Source organism: Mandrillus leucophaeus, unplaced genomic scaffold (genome assembly GCF_000951045.1).
Source record: "Mandrillus leucophaeus isolate KB7577 unplaced genomic scaffold, Mleu.le_1.0 Scaffold123, whole genome shotgun sequence".
In the NCBI taxonomy this organism is placed as follows: domain Eukaryota; kingdom Metazoa; phylum Chordata; class Mammalia; order Primates; family Cercopithecidae; genus Mandrillus; species Mandrillus leucophaeus.
The window spans coordinates 4,303,529-4,329,821 of NW_012100654.1; the positions used below are offsets into that span (position 1 = coordinate 4,303,529).

A 26,293-nucleotide genomic window follows, 5' to 3' on the forward strand; every position below is an offset into this window, starting at 1 on the left:
GCAGGTAAAGTATTTTACAGTTGAAGTGACCAAAGTTCTGAAAGTAAAAAAACAGCTTATTTAGAAACACTGTAAATTAGCAGTGCTAACAATATGATTAAGGCCTACAGACTCTCTAGCATGTTTTCTGCCAATTCACTGTGTCAGAGTGAAAAAAAAAAAATAACAAGGCCTGGTATTTTTTAATCCAATGGTATTGACACGAAAGGCATATTTCCCAAATCCGTATTCAGCACAAAAGCTGGAAGTGACTGCACATTATATGACAGAACCAAAACCAAGGAACATCAAAAGGTTACAAACAAAAAGATGAATTTTAATCATGATAAATATAAAATTGGCCCCAAATGTCTAAGTATAGAAGAGGGAAAACTTAGCTTAAGCTTTTCTTCAAAACGACTTATCAGATACATATTATGTGGAGGCTGCTATGTTAGAGCAGTAAATACCTCAGATCACTCTTACTCTAAGGAATAGGATGGACACCTGCTGCCCCAGCAACCATTTATATGCACATTGTTAAGATGATAATTATATTCCTCTCTCAAAAAAAAAAAAAAAAGCATGTCTAACCAATAGAAGCAACAGCTTTGGTGCTGAATGCAGCAGGAAGTGTGCTAAATTCTAGAAAAATATTTTAAGGAGGACCCTAGCAAGCTATGATAAGTTTAGAAGAGAGTGATCCAGCAGGTCAGTGGTGTGGAATCCACATCCGATGAGGAATGGTTCTAAGAATGGTGGTGGTGGTGGGTGGGGGATGGTTAGATTAAAAGCTAAGGTCAGACATGACAGCTGTCTTCAAATGTTTTGAGGGCTGTCAATGGAAGAGAAAGGGAATAGACTTGTTCTCTGCGAGCTTTGTTGCTTCAAACCAGTTATAACTCACTGGGAGGATGAATGTTCTAGGCCCCAGAGCTAACAACAAAATAGGTAATGTCTTCTCTTGTGGGAGATATTCAAGTTGTAGACAGATGAACATAAACCTGGGATGTGATAGGAGAGATTCACTTACTGAATGATAAATTATATTAGATGATGCCTAAAGTTCATTTAAGTAGATCAATAACAAATTTAAACATATGTAGGGAGGAGAACTTAACCAGGATATTAAAAACAAAAATCTTGCCAGGCATGGGGCTCACATCTGTAATCCCAACATTTTGGGAGACCAAGATGGGCAAATCGCTTAAGCTCAGGAGTTTGAGACCAGCCTGGACAATGTGGTGAAACCCCATCTCTACAAAAAAAAAAAAAAAAAGAAAGAAAGAAAGAAAGTCAGCTGGGCGTGGTGGCACACATTGTAGTCACTAACTTGGGAGGCTGAGGTGGGAGGATAGCTTCAGCCTGGTAGGTCAAGTGTGCTGTGAGCCAAGGTCGCACCAGTGCACTCCAGCTTGGACAACAGAGTGAGACTGTTTCAGAAGAAAAACAAAAATCCAAAAAACCTGTAGGTGCTTCTTGGTGGAAAAGAATAATAGAAGATTTGCTTAGAGTTTTATGAAGAAATAAGTAGCATTATAAAATAACACAACAGATTTTTATTATAAATTATCTTAAGGAGTAGAATCAAGAAATTTCCCTGAAGGGTAGGCTTATAACATTAATATACTTTACTGGACAAACTTTTATTATTGTGCATACTGACTGAACTTTTATTTCATGATGAAGTTAGGAAAGTTAACTGGGAATTATTAGATTAGACCTTTACTACAACTATTTCACAATCCAATTAAACTTGAATAAGTGAAAATACACCTTTTGCAAATGAAGGTACATAAAAAGAGAAACAATAAGCAGCCAGAAGAAACATTCACAGTGTTTGCTAACTACATAGCTTTTTCATAGGTTTTGAGCGTGCAGAATACATAGAATATACATGTATGTGTGTACACACACACAGATATACTTTTCTATATCACTGAGCTGTACCTCTTCTCTCAGCATCACATTTCTTCCTCAAAAAAGTGACTGCTGTGGCCTTCATAATCTACCGCTGATTAAAATACGCAGTATATGCAACTGCGGTTCCAAAAGAGGATGAGGCATATTTTGCTGCAATGTACTATTAAATCACGGAACACTCACTGATGCCTAGTCAAGCCCTCCAACTCTAAGAAACACAGAATCTGCTGGAAGACTTATTTCTCTTCTTGAAAATCTCCGTGGATAAACATTATATGATCTTCCTCTGCATTTAATGATTCTTACATTAAGATTTTTCACAAATCCATTCTCTTAATCCATATTCTACTTTTTCTTTCTTGAGCAGTCTGTCATAAGCACAAGACTTTGTCACTTTTAGTCCATAAAATTGAAGAGTAGTTAAGAACAGAGGCAAAATACATGAAAATATAGCAAGAGGATTACACTCTAGCCTATACATGTTGCATGCCTTTTTTTTTTTTTTTTAAGAGACAGGATCTCACTCTGTTGGAATGCAGTGGTCATGGTTCACTATAGCCTCGAACTCCCAGGCTCCAGTGATCCTCCCACCTCAGCCCCCTGAATAGCTAGGATTACAGGCACATGCCATGCCATCTGGTAATCTTTTTATTTTTTGTAGGGACATGGCCTCACTATGTTGCTCAGGCTGATCTCAAACTCCTAGCCTCAAGTGATCCTACTGCCTTGGCCTCCCAAAGTGCTGGGATTATAGGCATAAGCAACTGACCCAGCTGTTGCATGCCTTTCAATACAACTGGGTATGTTTCCTTTCTTTAAAATAACACCTGAAGTCACCTTGTGGTCAGCTATCACTCCCTGGGGGCTTCTGTCTAGCTAGTTGTCCTTCCTTACTTCCCCACCCAGCGTGTTTCTGATATCACTGTCATCGCATTCTAGTAACTTTAGATGAAACTAGATAAATAATCTCTCCCAAGGCAACTTCTGTCAAACAGTCAAATTATACTGTTTCAGTAAACTCAGCGAAGTGCTAACATTTTTCAAAATGCCATTTTCAAAGCATTCATCTGTTCAGTACAAAATGACTTGGTGAGTTGTGGCTAACAGGGCTGCTAGACATCTAGTTCTCAGATAAGATGAATAATGTGTTTTCACAATTTTGTTTATTGCATAAACTTCAAGATTTTGAAACTCATGTTATCTAGTCATGAGGTTATTTATTCACCCTATTCTAAGTACTTCAATTAATAAAGACATAATGCAATTTTAAATATTCTGAGTTTCCGTAAGGAAAAGACTCCAACAGGATGTACGTAAGCAAATAAATTTATCAAAACAATATGCTCTGGGATAGACTGGAATGACCCAGATTTTTTTCTGTAGAGATGGTAACAATAATATCACAACCAGTGAACTATAGACAGATTGTAATAGAAAGTTTTAATGAGGTTGGGCGTGGTGACTCACTCCTGTAATCCCAGCTACTTGGGAGGCTGAGGCATGAGAACCACTTGAACCTGGGAGATGGAAGTTGCAGGGAGCTGAAATTGTGCCACTGCACTCCAGTCTGGGTGACAGAGTGAGACTGTCCAAAAAAAAAAAAAAGTTTTAATGAGACAGCAGTAGCACTTATAACACATGGGTTGAACAAAATTAACTAGCTTTCCACTTATTAAACAGTTTAAATTAATGCATATATTTACAAATACATTTCATGTAGAGTCTTCTGATACATAAAAAGCCATAATAGATATTTTAAGTTTGCTAGGAAAGAGGAAAAAGACTAGATATTTTCCTGATTAAAATACTAGTAAAAAAGAAACGTGAATTTGCCATTATGGACTTTAAACACAAGCCTAAAGGTATAGATTTGTCTATAATTAGATTTTGTAGTAAGTTTCCTTTCATGAAATCTCTTTTACTTAAAAGGAATTAGGTCAGATTTTTACAAGGCTTCTAAGAGTATCTGTGACAGATTTATTTAAATTCTCATGTTCCATTTAAAACGTGCCCTTCTACCTTCCTACAGCAAGTGCTGAAGAAGAGTGACCACAATTGCTGACTACCATTGGCAACAAGTAATGTTTACTGCGGCTCACATGAAGATAACATATACTTCATTCATTCATTCACTCATTCACCCCTTCTTCAGGGCTTGTGCTAGGTTCCACAGTGGGAGTTGACAAAAAACCATGCTCCAGATTTTCAGACTGGCAGGGAAGATAAGACATATATATCCAGGTAAGTATTAAGTAGTATTAGGGGAGAGAGACAAAAACCTGCTATAATTCAAAGAAGGAATGTGGACAAATCTAGTCCTTAACTCAGTGTGCTTGTAAGGTAAAAATGTATCTTTCAGGAGTATCTAAGCGACATTCAGAAACTTACAATTGAAAAAGACAGTAGAACTTATAAATTCTGTGGTTGTTAGGTTGGCCACATCAACTCTATCTTTCAATTCTGGCCTTAAGTTAATTTAGAATTCTGCTTTCCTTTCTGTCCAACATAATTGTTTTCAATACCAGACTGGTAAAATATGGTCTTCACTAGCGTCAATCACATCAATTTTAAGATTTAAAAGATGTATAATTTTCAAATACATTTTTCCCTGATAATAAAATTAAAACATACTCATACAAATCCAGACCAAAAAAAGAGATTAAAAAATTAAATTCACTCTTAATCCTCCACCCAGAGATAAAGCTGTTAATTTTATCATATTAAATGGAAAAGACATAAAATTTAATGGAACGTACTATCTTATAATACAAATTCTATACTTAATTCAAGGGAAAGAAATCTGTTCTTTATGTACTCATGACTATGTTCTTGTAAAATCTCACAGATGCTAACTTGACATACAGTATCACACACACACACAAAAACTGAATGTAATGCCATGAATAAGAAGAGTTGTAAACTAAGACTGTTCTACTAGAATGTTGTACAACTGCTAAATTATGAAGTTATACCAGAATAAAATTTTTTAAAAAATTCTGGCTCTGGCTCAGAATACTTGCCAAAATTGTTCAGAACCCCAATGTAGGATGCCAGTGTGTACAACAGTGCACAGTATTTTACTCTGTATCTAATTATTACTTTGGACAACTGGGTTTTCCAGGCTAAGCATGTGTACAGAGAAGAGGGACTGTTGGCAGGATGGTGTAGAGCAGGGATTTCCAAGCCTTCTTTGTTCTTAGCACTCCTAGTGTCTCAATAATTTTTTTCACAGTGTTCCAAGGCCAAAAGAAATAGCCAACAATCCCATTAATCACATCATTTGGTTCAAACTATTTAATAACATGTATTATATGTCCTAACAATTTAGTAGCCATTAAAAAATAATACCCATAAGCTAACGGAAATATATTTTTATTTCAGTCTTAAAGAACCACAATTACCTATTGATGAGACGTGTGCACCGATGCGCACTGCAAGACTTTTAAATGTTTTGGAATCAGACTGGACACCCTCCACCCTCATTTTGTGTTCCACACTAATTTTTGCTTGGCACTTGTGTGTACTTCCTTTTTATCACAGCAACTGCCAAAAAAACTACTTTGCAAAGATATGATGTCATCAAACAGAATGCAGTAGAATCTAATGCTGAAATTGGGAACTTCTCTGAACTAGAGGTTCAACCAGTATCTGACAGATGTTGCAGATCCCTGTGCTGCCCTTGTGAGTTTACTGAGGCACTCCAGGGTGGCTGGCTTGGTGCACAGGTTGCTAATTTTTAGTATAGGGTAACCTTATCCCCTCACCCTATTATTACTGCAAACGTGGTAGGAAATCCCAAATAAATGGCTGTCCTTGAAAGATTTGATGTCTCTGATGTGTAAACTGGTGGTTCTTTTATTACAGAGTATAGGGGTTCAAATTGGGATATGCAATATTCCTTACATATAATGTGGACCCAAAACACCTGCCTTCTCAAAGATTCCCATGGAACATACATGCCACTGGGAAACAGGTCCCTATGGAGTCACTTTCAGACTTTTATTTACTTCTACTCATACAATGCTTGTTATAAATGACTGTTACAATCTTACAATCTACCTTTATAACAAATAATCCTATAATTAAACATATAATGCAAAAGGTGGATGAATATTACTTGCAAATAATATAAAATATGCATCTTAATATTTTGCTGGAAGAAAGGAAGACGCACTAACAGTCTCTGGTTTATAAGCCAATAATAACCCATAATAAAGCCATAGTAATTTTAAAAACATCCCACGGTAGGCAGAGTAATGCCCTCCCTCCCCTAAAGATATTCATGACAATATCTGGAATTTGTGAATATGTTACTTCACAAGACAAAGGGGATTAAGGTTGAAATGGGACTAAAGTTGCTAACCAGCTGACCTTAAAATTGAGAGATTATTCCAGATTATCTTGGTGGGCCCAGTGTAATCATAAGCATCCTTAAAAGTGGAAGTGGAAGAGGAGGAAGAAAGAGGAAGGCAGAAGGGTTCAGAAGCAGATGTAATGATGGAAGAAAGGCACAGATAATGCGACGTGAAAAGAACTTGACCCAAGGTTGCTGGCTCTGAAGGCGGAGGACAGAGCCATAAACAAGGAATGTGGGTGACCTCTACAAGTTGGAAAAGGCAAGAAGAAAGATTCTTCCCTAGAGTCTGTTCACATTTTGATTTTAGCCCAGTGAGACCTGTGTTAAACTTCTACCCTACAGAAATGTAAGGTAATAAATTTCTGTTGTTTTAAGTTGCTAAATTTGCATAACTTTTACAGCAGCGATAGAAAACTAATAGACTCTGAATTGATTATATTAATAATGACAACAAAAACAACAGCAACTAAAACTGTTTCAGGTCTATTAGATAAGCTAAGTAAGCTGGCTGTAATATACTTTCAACAGGTATTTCCAGTAAGTTTTACTTTATATTAATGATGTAATAAAACTAAATGTAAAATAAACCTATAGAGGCTGGTTCAAATAATTTTACTGAAGTATACCATAGTTTTTTTGCCTTTGTTAATTTTTATTATTGTTTAACAGTGATATAATGACTATAACCAGGATAAAAATCTTTGCATTATGCTCCGATAGGAATTTTTTAAAAAATAAGCATTTCCATGCTCTATGTTTTAAGGCTAAAGATTATACTTCTTTTCCATATGAAAAATACCAATTAAAATATTTTTAGTTATTTCTTGGACTCTTTAGATAAGATGATAGTTTGATGACTGGACAAGAGAAACTTTTTTGTATATTTAACACTTACTTATAGAAAGCAAGAAGTCCTACTGTCAGAGTTACGTACATTTCTATGAACAAAAATATTTATTAAAAGTTCAAAAATAGCCTATGTTCACCTGTGGTTAAAGGTAGGTGTGTGATGCTGTTCAAACAGGTCAGGGTGAACCACGTGGATGACAGTGTAGCTCCGGAAAACAGGAGGAGAAGAATTAGTTTCAGCATACCCCTGATAAAATCCGCAAACCTGAAAACAAAAATGTTCTATTAATTCTAGTGGGATTTAAAAATACTATTTAAACAAATGACACACTTTCATTAACAACTACTTGAGGAATTTTCCATGTGTTCTTTTAAAAGACAGTTTTGTGTGTTTTTTAAACAAATTTTCTTACATGATGTTACTTTGTGATAATTTTTCCTCTCTTATAAAACACAAAAAAATGGCATCTTTGTTCAGGATCTATAATTTATAGGATATATTCTGAGTGTTTACTTTTTTTTTTTTTTTTTAGAGACAGGATCTCACCATTGCCCAGGCTGGAGTGTAGTGATGTGATCAAGGCTCACTGCAGTGTCAACCTCTCAGGCTCAAGCAATCCTTCCACTTCAACCTGCTGAGCAGCTGGGCTAATTAATTTTTTTTTTTTTTTGTACCGACAGGGTTTCCCTATGTTGCCCAGACTGGTCCTGAACTCCTGGGCTCAAGGATTCTCCCACCTCAGCCTCTCCAAATGCCAGTATTACGGGCATGAGCCACCATGCACAGCTGATTCTGAGTTTTTAAGTGCCACTGTCATTTTCTTTATATTTTTCTATACTTTCCAAACATTCTATAATGAAGGTGTATTATCCCAGTTTTGAAGATCAGGCTAATTTGTTGACATGAACTTGCAAAGATCTCTCTTAAAATTCAAACTCACTCCAAGAACAAATACCGATGCCTTCACCAGAGCCTCTGAGGTCCTATGTGACCTGCTGCCTGCCACTGCTCTCTCTTTTCCATTCTCCAGTTGGATGGCCATGTTTCTCTTTCTCATACATACCATGGTTGCTTACCACAGCAATATGTAGCTTCTGTACTTGTTTCGTCTGCCTGGAATGCTGGTACCACCCAGATCTTCACATGTCTTACTCCTGCTTACCCCTCAGGTCATTCAGGTCTCAGCTCAAAAGGCCCTCTGGGCTCAGTGAAGAAATCTTTCCCCATCCCATCTCCATTTTCTATTTTATTTCTTCATAGCACTTTCTCTATTGGAAATTGTCCTGTTTTTGCATTTATTTTTTGTCTTCCCTAACAGACTGTAAACTTCCTGAAAAGAAAACATATACAGCATCTGGAATAGGAATATTATTCTTCTAAACTTGGGACTTTTATAGTATTTTAAGTTTTCATGTTTGAGTTTTCATGAAACTAAAGGGCATCTGGTAGAGATGCTTATCATTTAGCTATGCCAAAAAAATTTTCCACTTGCCAGCTGCTTTTCCTCACCTGCAGATTAACTGTTGATTATATAGGCACAATCCTCTGGCTGCACAATTTATTTTGTTCTTCAGAATTGTTCCTGTTATAGAATAGCTGATCCCATCTCAAATACGACATTTACTATATTCGCTCCACTTTGAATTTTCTGAAGTTAATTTTAATTTCTATTGTAATGATGTGACTGTCTTTCTTAAAACTTTGAATACTGTCTTCTGTTTTGTACTTATTTGACATGATATGGTTAATCATGTTTGTGTTTTCTAGAATAAAATGACTTCCTATGAGAGCTGATGCCATCTTTTGGTGGGAAAAATGAATTAACTTTTGCCCAGTGACTTAAATTTGTCCTCAGGCAGAAAATTCTTACATATGCTGAAAAAGTTTCCACAACTTTACAAAATGTTCCTCAAGAAAATCCAAAAGACTGTTTTAATCCCACGCTTACCTAACAGTTTTCAGATTTACATTTTGTATGCTGCAGAAACTTATTTGTCAGATACAGAGGTGACAAGGTATAAGAGAATCAAACAGGTTTTTGGTACAAATCAGACCTGAATTGCAAGAAAGTTTCACAGAAACGGATCATACAAGAATAAACCGACAGCTGTAGTCTGCTATTTTTGGAGACCCAGTCCTTTTGAATAGGCTGATACCATTGAAGTATATTATTAGGACCAAGAAGTCTCTTTAATAGTGGTCTTTAACAACATAATTACAAAAATATCACCCAAAGCACTCATGTCTACAAGGTAGCTCTGTTCTAGGGAATCCCTAAAAATGGTGTTAGGAAAGTAATTTTAAAGTTGATTTTAGGGATAGGAAATAACTGAAATTGATTTCAGATCCCAGAGTAAGGGTAGTATTTTTTAGAACTTCCATTTCAACAAACGAAAAGCAGAAAAGTCCTCATTCTAACTTTTCCCTCTAGTTATATTGATATCTAGTTAAAATTAAGGGGTATAGAAGGAAAATAATGAGAAATAAACATTTGAGACATCATTTTTTGATACATAATTGTTCCCTCTTTGACCAATTTGGTGCTCAGAATAGGATGTAATCAATGATGACTCACTATAATTGGCTTGGAGACTTAACTAGAAAAATGAGGTATAATTCTTGTCAAAATAAGACAGGTCGATGTATTTTTAATATCAGTGATTTCCTACAAATACTATTTTCCCCTTCTGCTTCTTTAGCTTTTAGTTTTCTTATATTTTCCTAACTTAAAACTTCAAATAAAATGATTTAGAAATTACAGTGTCAATTTATTCTTTTAATATCCCTGAAACACTATATGAACCATAAAGTCTAGGTATAACATTATCCCATATCAATTAGATTCAAGTATTTAGATATTGAGGTGATATATGGCTCTTATTTGATCTTCCCAAATACGTAATTAGATTCTCCTCTTTATGGTAAAGTTGATTGCCTAATTTTGTTTTTGCGCATAGTAAAATGATTTGGGAAGTGAATGAATATTGTCTCTTTGGAAAATACCAAGAGTAGTTTTATAGGCATTTGCCTAAAAGAGTGACATTTTCATTCTTTTCCTTTTTTTTTTTTTTTTTAGAACAAATGGGACCTTTTTCCTTCTTCTGACTAATTCTAACAATGTGTTGTTGTAACAGGTTGTGATCAAAGAGAGTATGATGAAACTGAAAGTCTTCACAGGCATTGTGCATCAAAAAGGGATAACCATAGGAAAATACCTGCCAAAAAAGACCATAAATATATAATATCTCCTAATCAGGACACTGCCTGTTCATGGAAAGTTCTAATGACACTTCTACAAATGATTTCTTCTCAACCCTTTTAGTCTCCACGACTATTAATTTGTCTTTACTATTACATTACCTTTTTTGGATTCCATTTGTAGATGTTGTTCTCCAATAACACGGAAAGAGGCAGTTTAATTACACTGGAAATACATTTCCGGTCTCCAAAAAAATACCCAAGGAAGGGACTACTCCAGAGAAACTTTCTTATAGCAGCAAATTCTTTTTTTTTTTTTTTTTTTTGAGATGGAGTCTCACTCTGTTGCCCAGGTTGGAGTGCAGTGGCACAATCACTGCTCACTGCAACCTCTGCCTCCCGGGGTTCAAGCAATTCTCCTGCCTCAGCCTCACCGGTAGCTGGGACTACAGGTGCTCATCACCACTCCCAGCTAATTCTGCGTTTTTAGTAGAGACAGGGTTTTGCTGGGTTGGCCAGGCTGGTCTTGAACTCCTGACCTCAGGTCCACCCACCTCGACCTCCCAAAGCACTAGGAGTCTAGGTGTGAGACACCATACCCATCCTGTTAGCAGTAATTCTATATAACGCATGTGAATTTTCTTGTAGTCTGAACAAGTACCCCTTTCTGACCTTTGCTTGTTTTACTTTTTCCTGAATTGCAATGTTTATTTAGGGAAGCCTATTTATCTTTAGGCTTTTTTCCCCTTCCTCTGTCCATGCACAAGTTTAACAAAATATTCTCACCTTGCCATAGCTATTCCAACAACACAGCCTCCAACTATGGACCAAAATCCAATCCAGCCAGCATCTACCTGTTAAGAAAGAAGCAGACACATTGAATATAAGACGATCATATTGCAATATAAAAGGAATGAAAAAAGTCCTCTATAATCAATATGTTAATAGCTAAATGGATGAAATAAAAGAATTCACGTGTAACTAATGTATACAAGCATCTAAGAAAATATGTCCTTGATTAACTTTTTATTGGAATATTGAAGTCAACAAAATAATCAATGTCATCAAACAAATATTTTTCAAGTATGTACTACATGCCTGATGTTGGACTAGGAACTCTTAAAATTAAGAAAAGGATGGAAGATAGTCATAGCCCGAAAAAGTTTAAATATAACCAATATAGGAAACTGCTAGGTAATAATTAGATGCTAAAACATGGGGCCACAACTAAAAATATATCAGAAGGTGGAAGTCAGGGGGAAATGTGGGGCTGAGCAAGAGAGTAGACAGAGAAAAAGAAGTTGAGCTGGGTTTCAAACGTATAGCTTGTTCCCCTCTTGAGAAAACATTTCCAGCCCTGCCATTTACTAACTGTGTGACTCCAGGCAAATTATGTCTTTTTACCTATAAAATGGATTAAATGACATAATTTGTATACAGTACCCAGATCAGTGGCCAGGACATAGGAAGTGCTCAGTAAACATTAGCTGTTATTATTATTACTCACTGATGAGTCTTCTCCATCTATCTAGTCTCTTTCCTGCCTGTGCGGCCACACTTTTTCACAGCAATCTATGAATGCTGCCTACGTTTCCTCATCACTCCTGTATCTTTAACTCTTATTATGACTTGGTTTCTGTCCCAACTGATACTCTAGGTCTCAGTTCCTGCATTAATGGAATGGGGATAATAAAGTTTTTTGAGGGTTAAATAAGTTAATAAATGTAAAGTGCTCAATACATGTTAGTTGTTATGAAATAAATTTCATGTCTCTAATAATACTGGTACATCTTGTCTCCTCTTTCTCCTTCCCACAACCATCATGCTTGCTTTTATTACCTTCTTACTTCTTGAACCCTGTAAGAGCTTCTTAAATGGTTTTCACAATCTATTTTGCTCACTGTTGCCAGAATAATTATCCTAAGCATTCCGCGTCCCTGCTCGGAAATAGTTACTGGCTTTCCTTGTGGTTACAGGACAAAGTTCAAACCTGACCTGGCACTTGAGCATTGTCCAAACTAGCTTCTACCTTTTATTGTTTTTCGAGTCATATTTTTCATTACACTTGTGACAGGGATTGCCAGCTGTCCACCAAACAATTTCTTCTTCTACTTGGGTACTTAGCTAGATGACCTGTCCCAGTTCCTAGCTGGAACAGGTGACCATGTGTCAGCTCTCATTAATGGAAGTGAGCATAAGTGAAGTGTGCCACCTCCAGGTTAGAACTTGAAAGAAGGTGTATGCCTCCTCCATGCTTTCTCTCCCTTCCTGCCAGCTGCAATCTGGATGTGGCTGCCCAGCTGCGCCCATGCATATAATGACAAGGTCCTAGGGGACAGAAGAGATACAAGTGGAAACAGCTTCCATCTCTTAAATCAGTGTGAGGAAAAGAGCTGTCCAAACTGTGGACAACTATCCTAGATTACAAACACTGTCCCAGATTGCAATGTGAATGACAAATAAATTTTTCTTAAGTCTCAGAATTTTGGAGTTCTACTTCTCCCAGGAGGATAGCCTACTCTAAGCGATACAGTAACTTTATATGAGTCTTTTGCTCTATTGGTGTTTGCTGCCGGAAGCAAACACGAAGGCTCTCAGGAGAAAGATAACATCCTGAAGCTTAAATTATCTCTGTATAGTTTTTCATACTATTGGCATTTGAGGCAAGATAATTCTCTGTTCTGTAGGACCACTCCTTTCACTGCAGCGCATTTGGTATCTATAATCCAAAGCCCACTAGGCTCCCACAAACAATTCCTTCTATCCTCTAGGTGAGTGGGGTCATGCTCTAGGTTAAGGACCACTGCACATCGGGCTGTACTGATGCTGATACTTTCAGAACATTTTGTACTTTTCTACTTGCTTTGTTCATGACATTTGTCTTAGTTAATAAAATTCTACTCAATACTTAATTTAAAAATTAAAAAAATTGCTTTCATTTAATTTTAAATTCTACTTTACTTAATAACTGATATGATTCAGGGTCTCTATGTCACTCAGAGTTTGTACCAAGAAAGATACTTGGAAGGGCTTTTTAGGGTTTAAAACATGAAGCACAGATCTGCCAAATCAGTATCATTTTTTGTGTGCATGACATGGGGCCTTACTCTGTCACCCAGGCAGGAGTGCAGTGGTGCGATCTGGGCTCACTGCAGCCTCTGCCTCCAGGGCTCAAGTGATCCTCTCACCTCAGACTCCCAAGTAGCTGGGATTACAGGCATGTGTTACCACGCCCAGCTAATTTTTTGTATTTTTGGTGGAGACAGGATTTCGCCATGTTGCCCAGGCTGGTCTCGAATTCCTGAGCTCAAGTGATCCACCTGCCTCACCCTCCCAAAGTGCTGGGATAACAGGTGTGAGCCACCATGCCCAGTCAAAATCAGTATCATTTAAATGGGTGCTACACTTTTCCTTAACAGAACTGAGCATACTTGGAACACCTGCCATCCAGAAAAACAGGTGAGAAAAGTAAAGGAAGGCTTTCTTCTTACAGTAAAGGTGCTGCTATGGTCTGAATGTTGGTGTCCCTCCCAGATTCTTATGTTGGAACTTAATCCCTAATGTGATCATATTAAGAGGTGGGGGCCTTTAGGAGGTAATGAAGGGATGAGTGTCCTTATAAAAGAGGTTGAAGGGAGCTGCCTTGCCCCTTTGCCACATGAGAATGCAGCAAGAAGGTGCCATCTTGGAAGCAGAGAGTGAGCCCTCCCCAGATATAAATTAGTTGGCACCTTGACCTGGGACTTTCTAGTCTCCAGAACTGTGAGAAATAAATTTCTATGATTTATAAATTACCCAGTCTAAAGTATTTTGTTGTGGAAGTCTGAAGAGACTAAAACATGTACACTAGGTAATTTAGATTAGTATTCTGGTTGAGAACTAGAAAACCTGGGGAAAATTTTATCTGAAGGCATCAGAGAGATAAGAAAATAATCCAGAATTCTGAAACCATGATCTAGGATGGGAAGATAATCTGAAGAGATAAGCATGGTATTTGGAGACAATTTTCCTTTAGGGTTATCTGCTAATTTCAGAGAAGGTGGCTAAGGGACTGAGAAGTTATTGACAGCCTCACTGACCTAGAAGAAAAAATACCAGTTTAGGGCCTGCTGTGGGGTGGCCTTGTAAAAATCCCGCATTTTAACTGGGCACTCTGAAGGGCTACACCTAAGAGTAGGAGGAACTAGAAATGGAACAGCCTCCTGAAGGACTAAAGCCCAGCTTTAAGTGATCTCAAGCTCTGAAACTAGATTAAGGTGAACACCAGACTCCCGCCAGAAAAAATATAAATTCTCTCTGAAAGAAAACAACATCATCTTGATACTTAAATTATCTCCACAGCTTTTCATGTACTATGTCTAGCACTCAATCAAAAATAACTGAATGCATAAAGAGATTTTTTAAAATTACCAAATATCAAACATATACATAGACCTACAAGGGACCAAGATAATGGAATTATGAGATACAAATTTGAAGTAACTATTTTTAATAGAGAAAAAAAATAAGATCAAGCATTTCTGCTGAAATCTGTCAACTATAAAAAGAACCAAAGACAGGTTTCTTTGGTGGTGGCTCATGCCTGCAATCCCAGCACTTTGGGAAGCCGAAGCAGGCGAATCACCTGAGGTCAGGAGTTCAAGACCAGCCTGGCTAACATGGCGAAACCCCATCTCTACTAAAAATACAAAAATGAGCTGGGTATGGTTGTGTGTGCCTGTAGTCCCAGCTACTGGGGAGGCTGAGGCAGGAGGATTGCTTGAACCTGGGAGGCAGAGGTTGCAGTGAACTGATCAAGCCGCTGCACTCTAGACTGGGTGACAGGGCAAGACTCTATCTCAAAAACAAACAAACAAAAAAAAGAACCAAAGACAAATTTTATAAAATTTAAAGTAACTCATAGATGAATTTAATAGCATATTTGACAGAGTTGAAAACTGAAATAGTGAGTTGGAAGAAAAGATAGCTAAAATATCCAGTCTGAAGCATAGGAAGGAAAAAGAATATGTCATAACAACAACAACAACAAAAAAGCGGGTGATGGCCAGGCTCGGCGGCTCACGCCTGTAATCCCAACACTTTGGGAGGCCGAGGTGGGCAGATCACGAGGTCAGGAGATCGAGACCATTCTGGTGAACACGGTGAAACCCCATCTCTACTAAAAACACAAAAAAATTAGCTGGGCGTGGTGGCAGGCGCCTGTAGTCCCAGCTGCTCGGGAGGCTGAGGCAGGAGAATGGCATGAGCCCAGGAGGCGGAGGTTGCAGTGAGCCAAGACCGCGCCACTACACTCCAGCCTGGGCGACAGAGAGAGACTCCGTCTCAAAAAAAAAAAAAAAAAAAGAAAAAAAGTGGGTGAAGAAAAGAAAGGTAAAAGAGTGGAAAATTCAAAAAACAGAGTAAAGAGACTTAGAGAATACAGTGTAAAGGTATAATGTATATAGTTAGAATACCCAAAGGAAATTAGAGAAAACAGAGCACAAGTTTTGAAGAGACACTGACTAGAAATTTTCAGAAATTAATGAGAGACATCAAGCTAACAAGACAACATTCAATAAGTTATGTAAACCTTAAGTAGAATAAATTTAGAAAAAGAATGCCACCTAGTTGTATCAAATCAAAGCAAAACTGCTGAAACCGACGATGAACAGAAAATCTTAAAAGCAGCCAGCTTTTAAATTTGAGAGCTGACTTCTCAATTAAAACAATGGAAGCCAGAAGAAAATGGAATTTTTTTTCAAAGAACCAAAAGAAAATGACTGTCAACCAATAATTCTATGCCCAACAAGATACAAACTTTAAAAATGAAGATAAAATGAAGACATTTTTAGACCAAAACAAACGATAAAATAAAATGCAAACCCCAAACTAAAGAATTTGTCACCCACAGACCTGTACAATAATCAAACAAAAACACTAATGGGTGCTCTTTAGATAGAAGAAAGATGATTACAGATCTGAAGACTGAAGATAAAGAAATAAAGAACAAAATGAATAAATATGAAGATAAATTTGAGTCAATGAATATCAGCTGTATAAACAATAATGTCTTGTGCAGTTAAAATATATGACAGTAATAGCCCAAAAGATGGGAGAGGGTTAAATGAAGTTAAAGGGTTCTAAAAACCTTAGATTATCATAGAAAAGGTAAAATTCCAATTTGATAAGTCAAGTGTGCATTCTGTACTTTTTAGGGTAATCATTAAATAGTAAAAGAGTCTATAACTGCCAACCTAACAGTCAGGGAAAATTGAAGTAATAAATACTTAATCCAGAAGGTAAGAAAGAAGGCAAAAAGAATAGAAAGGGCTGAACAAAATAAAGACGAATAGTAAGATGGTAGGTCTAAACCCAAACTTGTCAGTAATTATATTAAATATAAATGCACTAAATACTCCAATTAAAACACAAAGATGGCCCGACATGGCCCACACTTTGGGAGGCCAAAGTGCAAGGACTGTTTGAGCTCAGGAGTTCCAGACCAGTCTGGGAAACATAGAGACTTCGACTCTACAAAACTTGAAAAAATTAGCTGGGCATGGTGGCGTGCACCTGTAGTCCTAGCTACTTGGGAAGCTGAGGTGGGAGGATCATTTAAACCCAAGAAGTTGAGGCTCCAGTGAGCCATGCTTCTGCCACTGCACTCCAGCCTGGGCAACAGAGCAAGATACTGTATCAAAAAAAACCCCAAAAAAACAAAACAAAAAAAACCTCAAAATGGATTAAAGATTTAATCTTTTTCCTGTTTGCCCTGAGAGTACTCGCCAGAGGTGCTTTTGCAGCTGCAGCATTTACCCCAAGATATCTTCGCCATGAACTATCTTGCTTTTATGACTATTTTCACATCACTCTTAGTATATCAACTTTGGAGACAAAAGACATCATTCTACTTATAGCATTCTGTTTTTAGTAGTGGTATTTCCATTTACAAAACAGTAATTCTCAACTGCTGAAAATGTCAAATCCTAGAAAAAGGAGCATTCCTACGTGTGATGTTAACATCGTTCTCAAACAGTCATTGGCTAGAGATTCATTTGAGGAATCTGATAGACGATTCTGATGATTCAGATGATTCTGATGTTAGTTCTGTTTAGAAATAACTCCAAGAACAGTTTTTATATTTTCATATTGAAAGTTAGTCAGATTTGCTTCAGCATCAAAGAGCATGTTTATATAAAATTAAATGAGTGCTGGCAGTGAGCTGCACATTTTTTTTCCCCTAAAAGGGAAAAGGGTTCAATGTAAGACTTGAAACTATGAAACTACTAAAAGAAAACATTGGGGGAACACTACAGGACACTGGTCTGGACAAAGATTTTTTGAATACAGCCTCAAAAGACAGGCAACAAAAGCAAAATTGCACAAATGGGATTACATAAGACTAAAAGGCTTCTGAACAGCAAAGGAAACAATAGAGGGAAGAGAAAACTTACAGAATGGGAGAAATATTCACAAACTATACATCCAATTAGGGATTAATAACCACTATCTATAAGGAACCCAAATAACTCAACAGCAAAAAAACCAATCCAATTAAAAAACAAGCAAAATACCTGAATAGACATTTCTCAAAAGAAGACACACAATGGCCAACAAATATACAAAAAGAAATGTTCAACATCACTAATAATCAGGGAAATGCACATCAAAACCACAATGAATAGCATCTCACCCCAGTTAGGATAGCTATCACCAAAAAGACAAAAAGTAACAAATGCTGACAAGGATACAGAGAAGGGGGAGTGCTTGGATCCTGCTGGTGGGAATTAAAGAAGTACAGCCATTATGGAAAACAGTACAGAGGTTCCTTAGAAAACAAAAAATAGAACTACCATATGATGTAGCAATCCCATTTCTGGATATATACCCAATAGAAAGGAAATCAGTATATAAAAAAGAAATCTGCACTCCCATGTTTATTGCAGCACTATTCACAATAACCAAGGTCTGGAAACAACCTAAGTGTCATCAAGAGATGAATGCATCAAGAAAATATTGGATATATACACAATGGAATATTATTCAGTCACAAAAAAGAATGAAATCCTGTTATTTGCAGCAACATGGATGTTAAGTGAAATCATGTTAACTGAAATAAGCCAAATACAGAAAGACAAATATTGCACGTTCTCACTCATATGTGGGAACTAAAAAGGTGGATTTCAGGAAAGCAGAACGTAGAATGATAGTTACCAGCTACTGATGAAGAAGGGTGGGAGGATGAAGAGAAGTTGGTTAAGGGGTACAAAAATACAGTTAGATAGAAAGAGTGAGTTCTAGTACTCAATAATACAGTAGGGAAATTACAGATAACAATAACTTACTGTACATTTCAAAATAGCTATGACAGTTGTAAGGTTCCCAACACAAAGAAAAAATAAATGTTTGAGGTGGGGGATAGCACTCTTACCAATTTGATCATTACACACTGTGTACAGGTATCAAAATATTATATATCCCCCAAAATGTGCAACAATTACATATCAATTTTAAAAATAAGAAAAATAAAATAAAAATGTTAAAAGCTGCTAATTTCAATAGCTTCAAAAAGTATCAAATACCTGAGAATAAAGCTAATAAACACACAGAAGGTATCTTTGCTGAAAATTATAAAGCATCATTCAGAGACATTGGGACCTAAGTAAATGAGGAGAAACATAATGATCATGGTTCAGAACACTCAGTATTATAAAGCAGTTAATTTTGAAAATGATCTGTAGATATAAAAACTCTAATAGAAATCCCAATAAAGGGGGATATTTACTAAATATCAAAACTAGTGCTTATTTATAACAGTAGTATAAATAACACAATTTGGTATTGGTGCAGGGACAAAGAGACTAAAGGAATCAAGTCTAGAAATACACCCGTGTATAGAAGGAAACTTGCTTACAACAAAGATGAACAGAGGGCAGTGAAGGAAAAAAATGATCTTTGCAAACACTGATCCTAGGTTAACAAATATCTATGGGGAAAAAAGAAACTTAACCCCTATCTTATAATAAGTACAAAATCAATTCTAGGTTTAAATTCTAGGTAAATGTGACAGGTAAAAGAACAAAGCTCTAGAACAGCACTGTCCAATAGAGCTTTCTTTGATGATAGAAATGTTCTCTATCTACACCGTGCAACATGGTAGCTACTAGTCTCATGTGGCTATCCTGCACTTGAAAAGTGCTACACAACTAAGGAAGTTATTTTTTACTTTTATTTCATTTCAATTGGTTTAAATTTCAAATTAAGTTTGAAGTTTATTTTGAATGTGGCTAGTAGCTACTATACAGGATGACACAGTTGTACAAGATAACATATTTATGAACTTGGAGCAAGCAAAGATTTATCTTTATCTTTTCTGCATTACAGCCTCAGTCTGCTAAATGAAACATCTAGAGTTTCTAAGAGTTGGTTTCTAATGATTGCTTTGTAAATTTTTAAACTTTCATTTATTTATTTTTTGAGACCACTGCACCTGGCCAAATAGGGGTCACACTTTCCTGTTTATTTACATGTCTAATGCATTTTTTTTTTTAAATTGTATACTGGGCTGGGCGCGGTGGCTCACTCCTATAATCCCAGCACTTTGGGAGGCCGAGGTGGGCAGATCACGAGGTCAGGAGATCGAGACCATCCTGGCTAACACGGTGAAATCCCGTCTTTACTAAAAATACAAAAAAATTAGCCGGGCGTAGTGGCGGGCGCCTGCAGTCCCAGCTACTTGGGAGGTTGAGGCAGGAGAATGGCGTGAACCCAGGAGGTGGAGCTTGCAGTGAGCCGAGACCGCGCCACTGCACTCCAGCCTGGGCGACAGAGCGAGACTCCGTCAAAAAAAAAATTGTATACTGTATGTTGTGGATGATACAATAAAGAGATTCTAGATCCTTTTACTTTTTCTAAAATGGTTGACTTTTGTTCTAGTAGACAGTTCAATTATTGCTTGATTACCTTGAGGATGTGTAGGCCTCATTTTGTGCTTTATAAGGATAGATCTCCAAAGTGTCTCCTCTTCAGATTTTTGTCTTTGTTTATGATGGGTCTAAACTAGAGTAAGACTTTCTCTATCTAGGACATGGTCCTTGATTCTACAGTTTGACTGGGCCAGAACTCCAAGACAATGCTTGACCTCTTCTATCTTTGTTCTGCTTTCAATCCATACCATTCTCTGTTTTAAGCCTCTAGTAGCTTTGCCCTTTATATGTGCAGCCCATTTCTCAGCCAAAGATTACTGGAGTCCCCACAAAGTCCTCTGGGGAGCTCCCTTCTGCACAGCTCTCTTCTTTACATGTTGGTAAGAAAAAGGTAGCCCAATAGAGGGCAAGAGACTCAAACTGGTATGTCACCAGAAAAGGATATTCAAAATATCCAATTCACACTGAAAAGACACCACAGAAGTCACTACGATGGCATACAACTGCACAGCTATCAGCACGTCTAAAGTGAAAAAGACTAATATCATCACACAAGTGGCAAATGATGTGGGATGATGAGAAATTTCATGTATTGCTGGTAGGATTATACATAGATACCACCACTTTGGAGAAGTTTGGCATCATCTACCAAAGTAGCATATACTATAACCAGCAGTTCCATTCCTAGATATGTATCCATTAGAAATGTATATAGAAGTGCATAGAGACATGTATGAGAGTGTTAATACAGCATTGTTTGTGGTTGTCAAAAAAGGTTAACAATCCAAATTCACTAAAAGCAGAATAGACAAATTGTTTTTTTTTTTTTACTCATACAATAGAATATCACATCAGTGTGTTTTCTTCTATTTACCTCTCCATATTTCTCTATCCTCTTTTCTACCGTGCTGTCTGGAAGCAAAGAGAAGGAATGGATGGTATCAAGCATATAGGTGAAATGGTTATTTTTAAAGAAATGAAATACCCTTATTTGGAGCCCACAGAGAAAGTCAGAAACTAGATGAAGAAATAGTTATATAATTGATGATGGGATCTTAGTCTTCTTCATAAGGTATGAAGAAAGGATAAAGAATGGAGTCAACAAAACTGAGATTTCCTTCCTTTCTTAAAAAGCCAGTAGTATCATTAATAATGCCCAGAGAAATGTGAAATTCATAACTATTGTCAAAATCAAGGAGGAAAATCAACATTATTTTTTACCTATTCCATAAAGATCTTGCTTCTGCAACAATGGTATAGGACAATGTTTTACCCAGTCCTTGAAGCTAAAACCAAGAACACGTAACCAGTATTTATAAATCAAATGAATGAAAATACCTACAACATATAAAGAAATAAAATACTTACTTGGCTGACGTGCGCTGGTGTTAAAATTAAGTCCAGAACTCCAGACCAGCCAGCAAATACACCAAGTGGTATGGCATATGCTAAAGCAATCATCAAAAATCTAAAATTGCTGTGAATGAGAAATAAAAGGAAACATAGCAACAAATTAAAAATCTAGAATAAACATAGTCATGAAAAATGTATGTCATTTGGAAACTGGAACACCAGAATCAGAAAATATCTACAGAATAGCCATTATTAAAAACTAAAATAACATGCTGGGAAGGTAGCAGGCAAAAGGGAATGCGCACACACACTACTGGTCAAAGTGTAAATTGGTTCAGCCACCACGGAAGGCAGTTTGGCAATTTCTAAAAGTACTTAAAAGAGAATTGCCATTTGACCCAGCAATCCATTATTGGGTATATACCCAAAGGAATATAAATCATTCTAGTATAAAGACACACGCACGTGTGTATTCACTGCAGCACTATTTACAATAGCAAAGACATGGAATCAACCTAAATTCTCATCAATGGTAGACTGGATAAAGAAAATGTGGTACAAATACACCATATATATAATACTCCTCAGACATAAAAAAGAATAAGATCACAACCTTTGCAGCAACACGAATGGAGCAAGAGGCCATTATCCTAAGTAAACTAACAGGAACAGAAAAGCAAATACCACATGTTCTCACTTACAAGTGGGAGCTAAACATCAAGTACATATGGACACAAAGAAGGGAACAACAGACACTGGGACCAACTTGAGGGTGCAGGGTGGGAGGAGGGTGAGGACAGAAAAACTACCTATTGGATACTATGGTTATTATCTAGGTGACAAAATAATGTGTACACCAAACCCCCATGCCATGTAATTTACCCATGTAACAAATCTGCACATGTACCCCGAGCCTAAAAGTTAAAAAATATATATGTATATATACATACATATGCACATACATGTATATATACATATGAATAACTATATATACATACATATGTGTATATACATGTATATACATATATAGTTATTCTTCAAGAAGTTCAAAGTGGCAAGCTTTATAAAAGAAAAAGTCTGTCAGTTAATAAAAAATCTGTGAGTTAATAAATTCAAGCTTCTGAAAATTTTTTTTTAAGATGGAGTTCCATTCTTGTTGCCCAGGCTGGAGTGCAATGGTGTGATCTCGGCTCACTGCAACCTCCGCCTCCCTGGCTCAAGTGATTCTCCTGCCACAGCCTCCCAAATAGCTGGAATTACAGGCACCTACCAGCACACCCAGCTAATTTTTGTATTTTTAGTAGAGACAGGGTTTCGCCATGTTGGCCAGGCTGGTCTCGAACTCCTGACCTCAAGTGATGCACCCACCTTGGCCTCCCAAAGTGCTGGGATTACAGGCGTGAGCCACGGCACCCGGCTCGCTTCTTGAAATTTTTTATTTTTACAAGAAAAATATTTTGTTCATATTGTTTAAAATTCTCAATGTTTATTATACAGATAACCAATATTATTTCATCAAATGGGTAGGTAGTTTAAAAAAACCTCTGGCCAGGCATGGTGGCTCATGCCTGTAATCTCAGCACTTTGGGAGACCGAGGTAGGAGAATCACTTGAGGACAGGAGTTTGAGACCAGCCTGGGCAAGATAATGAGACCTCATCTCTATAAAAATATTTAAAAATCAGCCGGGTACAGTGGTGTGCATCTGTAATCCCAGCTAATTGGGAGGCTGAGGCAGGTGGTTACTGTGTGCTATGGTCATGTCACTGCGATCTGGCAGTACTTGACAAATCAAGCTTAGACTATTTTATGACCTAGCAGTCATGTTACAGGGTCTATTTTCCAAATAAATGTTCAGGTCTATGGTGACGTGAATGAGGATGTCACTGCAGTAGTGTTTGTGGTAACAACAAATTGGAGGCAATCTGGGTACACAATGAGAATAAGTAGATGAAATGTGATAAATTAATGCCATGGAGTACAAAGAACTAGGTGTACACACGGCAGCAGGGGTGCACCTTGAAACAGTGCTAACATCACAAAATTAGAGTTGTCCAGACATTACATGCCTCCTGATGAAAGGAGGCAGCATCACTTATGAAGTAGTCTTGTCAAACAAAAACAAAAGCAAAAATAAAACCTGAATCACAACATATTTCTAGTTAACAATTTACAGGAAACACAAAGGAGAGGGGAACATGTCAAACTATACAATGAGGAAATCAACAAAATTCAGACGTTGGGAATAAAAGTGCTGGCTCCTCAACAATTAAATTATAAGAAACAAAGAGCCATGTCAAGGAAATCTATAGATTCTAAGGCACTTTGGACCAATTGCAATGTGTGGACCTAATATGGAAACTGTTCAAACAAACTGTTAAATGTTTATGAGATAATTGAAAATTTAAACACTGATTTGATACTAGCAAATTATTATTTAAAAGTTTTTAGTTAAAATAACGGCACTATATTTATGTTAAAAAGAGTCTATTTTTGACATATATTGCACATACTGAAATATTTTCTAGATGAAATGGAGTTGTCATCTGGGATTTGTTTCATGATGCAGGAAGCTGGGAAGTGGGAAGTGGGTGGTACAAAGATGAAACAAGACTGGTTGTAAACTGACTGACAATTGTCAATACCGAGTTATAGGGGTTATACTATTCTACCTTTGTATATTATTGTAACATTCCAAAATGAAAAGTTAAAAAATAAAACCCATGTAGTACTTAGTGAAAAATGTCAAACAGAATGACATCCACAGTATGTCATAATTTAGATGAATTAAACACAGATGCATACAAAACAGTACATACACTGCAAAAGTACAGAGACAAAGAGATACACATTAAAGGCATTTGAGAAGTGGCCTGGGTTCGGGGAGGGAAATGGGAGAAGGAAATACAAACGACGAAAAAATAGATTAATACATGTGTTCACGTGCTGGCAAATAATCTGACCCAGGAAGCAATGATTTCAGGAATTCTATGAGAGACTGGGGTTAATTACACTGGTAGGAAGGGAATGGGGCATGGCAGGCCCAGAGAACTCCCCAGGAGAGCCCAAAGGTAGAAGCTGGCAATCGTGCACAGTAAGCAATAAAAGACAAAGGAATGTTAGGTACTGGTGAAAAGGACTTTTTAATAGAGAAGGAAGATCTTATACTTTATGGTTTAAACGGAATGAAGAGTTTGACTCCAGGGTAATTAGAAGTAAACACAAGTCAAAGTGGTTGGAGGGACAATTTTTCTTTTTTTTTTTGAGACGGAGTCTCCCTCTGTCGCCCAGGCTGGAGTGCAGTGGCCGGATCTCAGCTCACTGCAAGCTCCGCCTCCCGGGTTCACGCCATTCTCCTGCCTCAGCCTCCGGAGGGACAATTTTAAGTTAACTGTTCTTCCTTGTCAGAACAATCTTGTACATAACGCCTTGGCTTAAAATGCTTCAGTGACTCATTATTTCCAACAGAATAGTCCAAAATTATTAGTATGTCATAATATGACCCCAATCTACCTCTCTACCTTTCTCTATTGCTATCTAACATCTGCAGCTAGGTTTGCAGGGAAAAAAATTTATTTAAGTGGCATTGTTTTTAAAAAGTGATCATCTTATTTATTTTTTATTTTTATTATACTTTAAGTTCTAGGGTACATGTGCACAATGTGCAGGTTCGTTACGTATGTATACATGTGCCATGTTGGTGTGCTGTACCCATTAATTCGTCATTTACATTAGGTATATCTCCTAATGCTATCCCTCCTCCCTCCCCCAACCCCACAACAGGTCCCGGTGTGTGATGTTCCCCTTCCTGTGTCCAAGTGTTCTCATTGTTCAATTCCCACCTATGAGTGAGAACATGCAGTGCTTGGTTTTCTGTTCTTGTGATAGTTTGCTGAGAATGATGGTTTCCAGCTGCATCCATGTCCCTACAAAGGACACAAACTCATCCTTTTTTATGGCTGCATAGTTTTCCATGGTGTATATGTGCCACATTTTCTTAATCCAGTCTGTCATTGATGGACATTTGGGTTGGTTCCAAGTCTTTGCTATTGTGAATAGTGCCGCAATAAACATACGTGTGCATGTGTCTTTATAGCAGCATGATTTATAATCCTTTGAGTATATACCCAGTAATGGGATGGCTGGGTCAAATGTATTTCTAGTTCTAGATCCTTGAGGAATCGCCATACTGTTTTCCATAATGGTTGAGCTAGTTTACAGTCCCACCAACAGTGTAAAAGTGTTCCTATTTCTCCACATCCTCTCCAGCACCTGTTGTTTCCTGACTTTTTAATGATCGCCATTCTACCTGGTGTGAGATGGTATCTCATTGTGGCTTTGATTAACATTTCTCTGATGGCTAGTGATGATGAGCATTTTTTCATGTGTCTGTTGGCTGCATAAATGTCTTCTTTTGAGAAGTGTCTGTTCATATCCTTTGCCCACTTTTTGATGCGGTTGTTTTTTTCTTGTAAATTTGTTTGAGTTATTTGTAGGTTCTGGATATTAGCCCTTTGTTAGATGAGTAGATTGCAAAAATTTTCTCCCATTCTGTAGGTTGCCTGTTCACTCTGATGGTAGTTTCTTTTGCTGTTCAGAAGCTCTTTAGTTTATTTAGATCCCATTTGTCAATTTTGGCTTTTGTTGCCATTGAAAAAGCGATCATTTTAAACTGTCATCTTACAAATGTGTGCCACTAATAACAATTCAACCTAACTTTTTTTTAAAC

The 26,293-nt window shown here is 37.1% G+C and overlaps 1 protein-coding gene across 1 annotated transcript in view; it reads right to left on the reverse strand.

Annotated features, from left to right (window-relative positions):
• Positions 1 to 26,293, reverse strand: part of DIRC2 (disrupted in renal carcinoma 2) — an 84,194-nt gene that overhangs the window by 13,151 nt on the left and 44,750 nt on the right. Inside the window, exons 5-7 of the mRNA XM_011971558.1 lie at positions 21,581 to 21,689; positions 11,094 to 11,161; positions 7,246 to 7,373 (exon numbers count right to left, since the gene is read on the reverse strand). Coding sequence (XP_011826948.1) covers positions 7,246 to 7,373; positions 11,094 to 11,161; positions 21,581 to 21,689 — 305 coding nt within the window. The remainder of the gene's footprint in view (positions 1 to 7,245; positions 7,374 to 11,093; positions 11,162 to 21,580; positions 21,690 to 26,293) is intronic.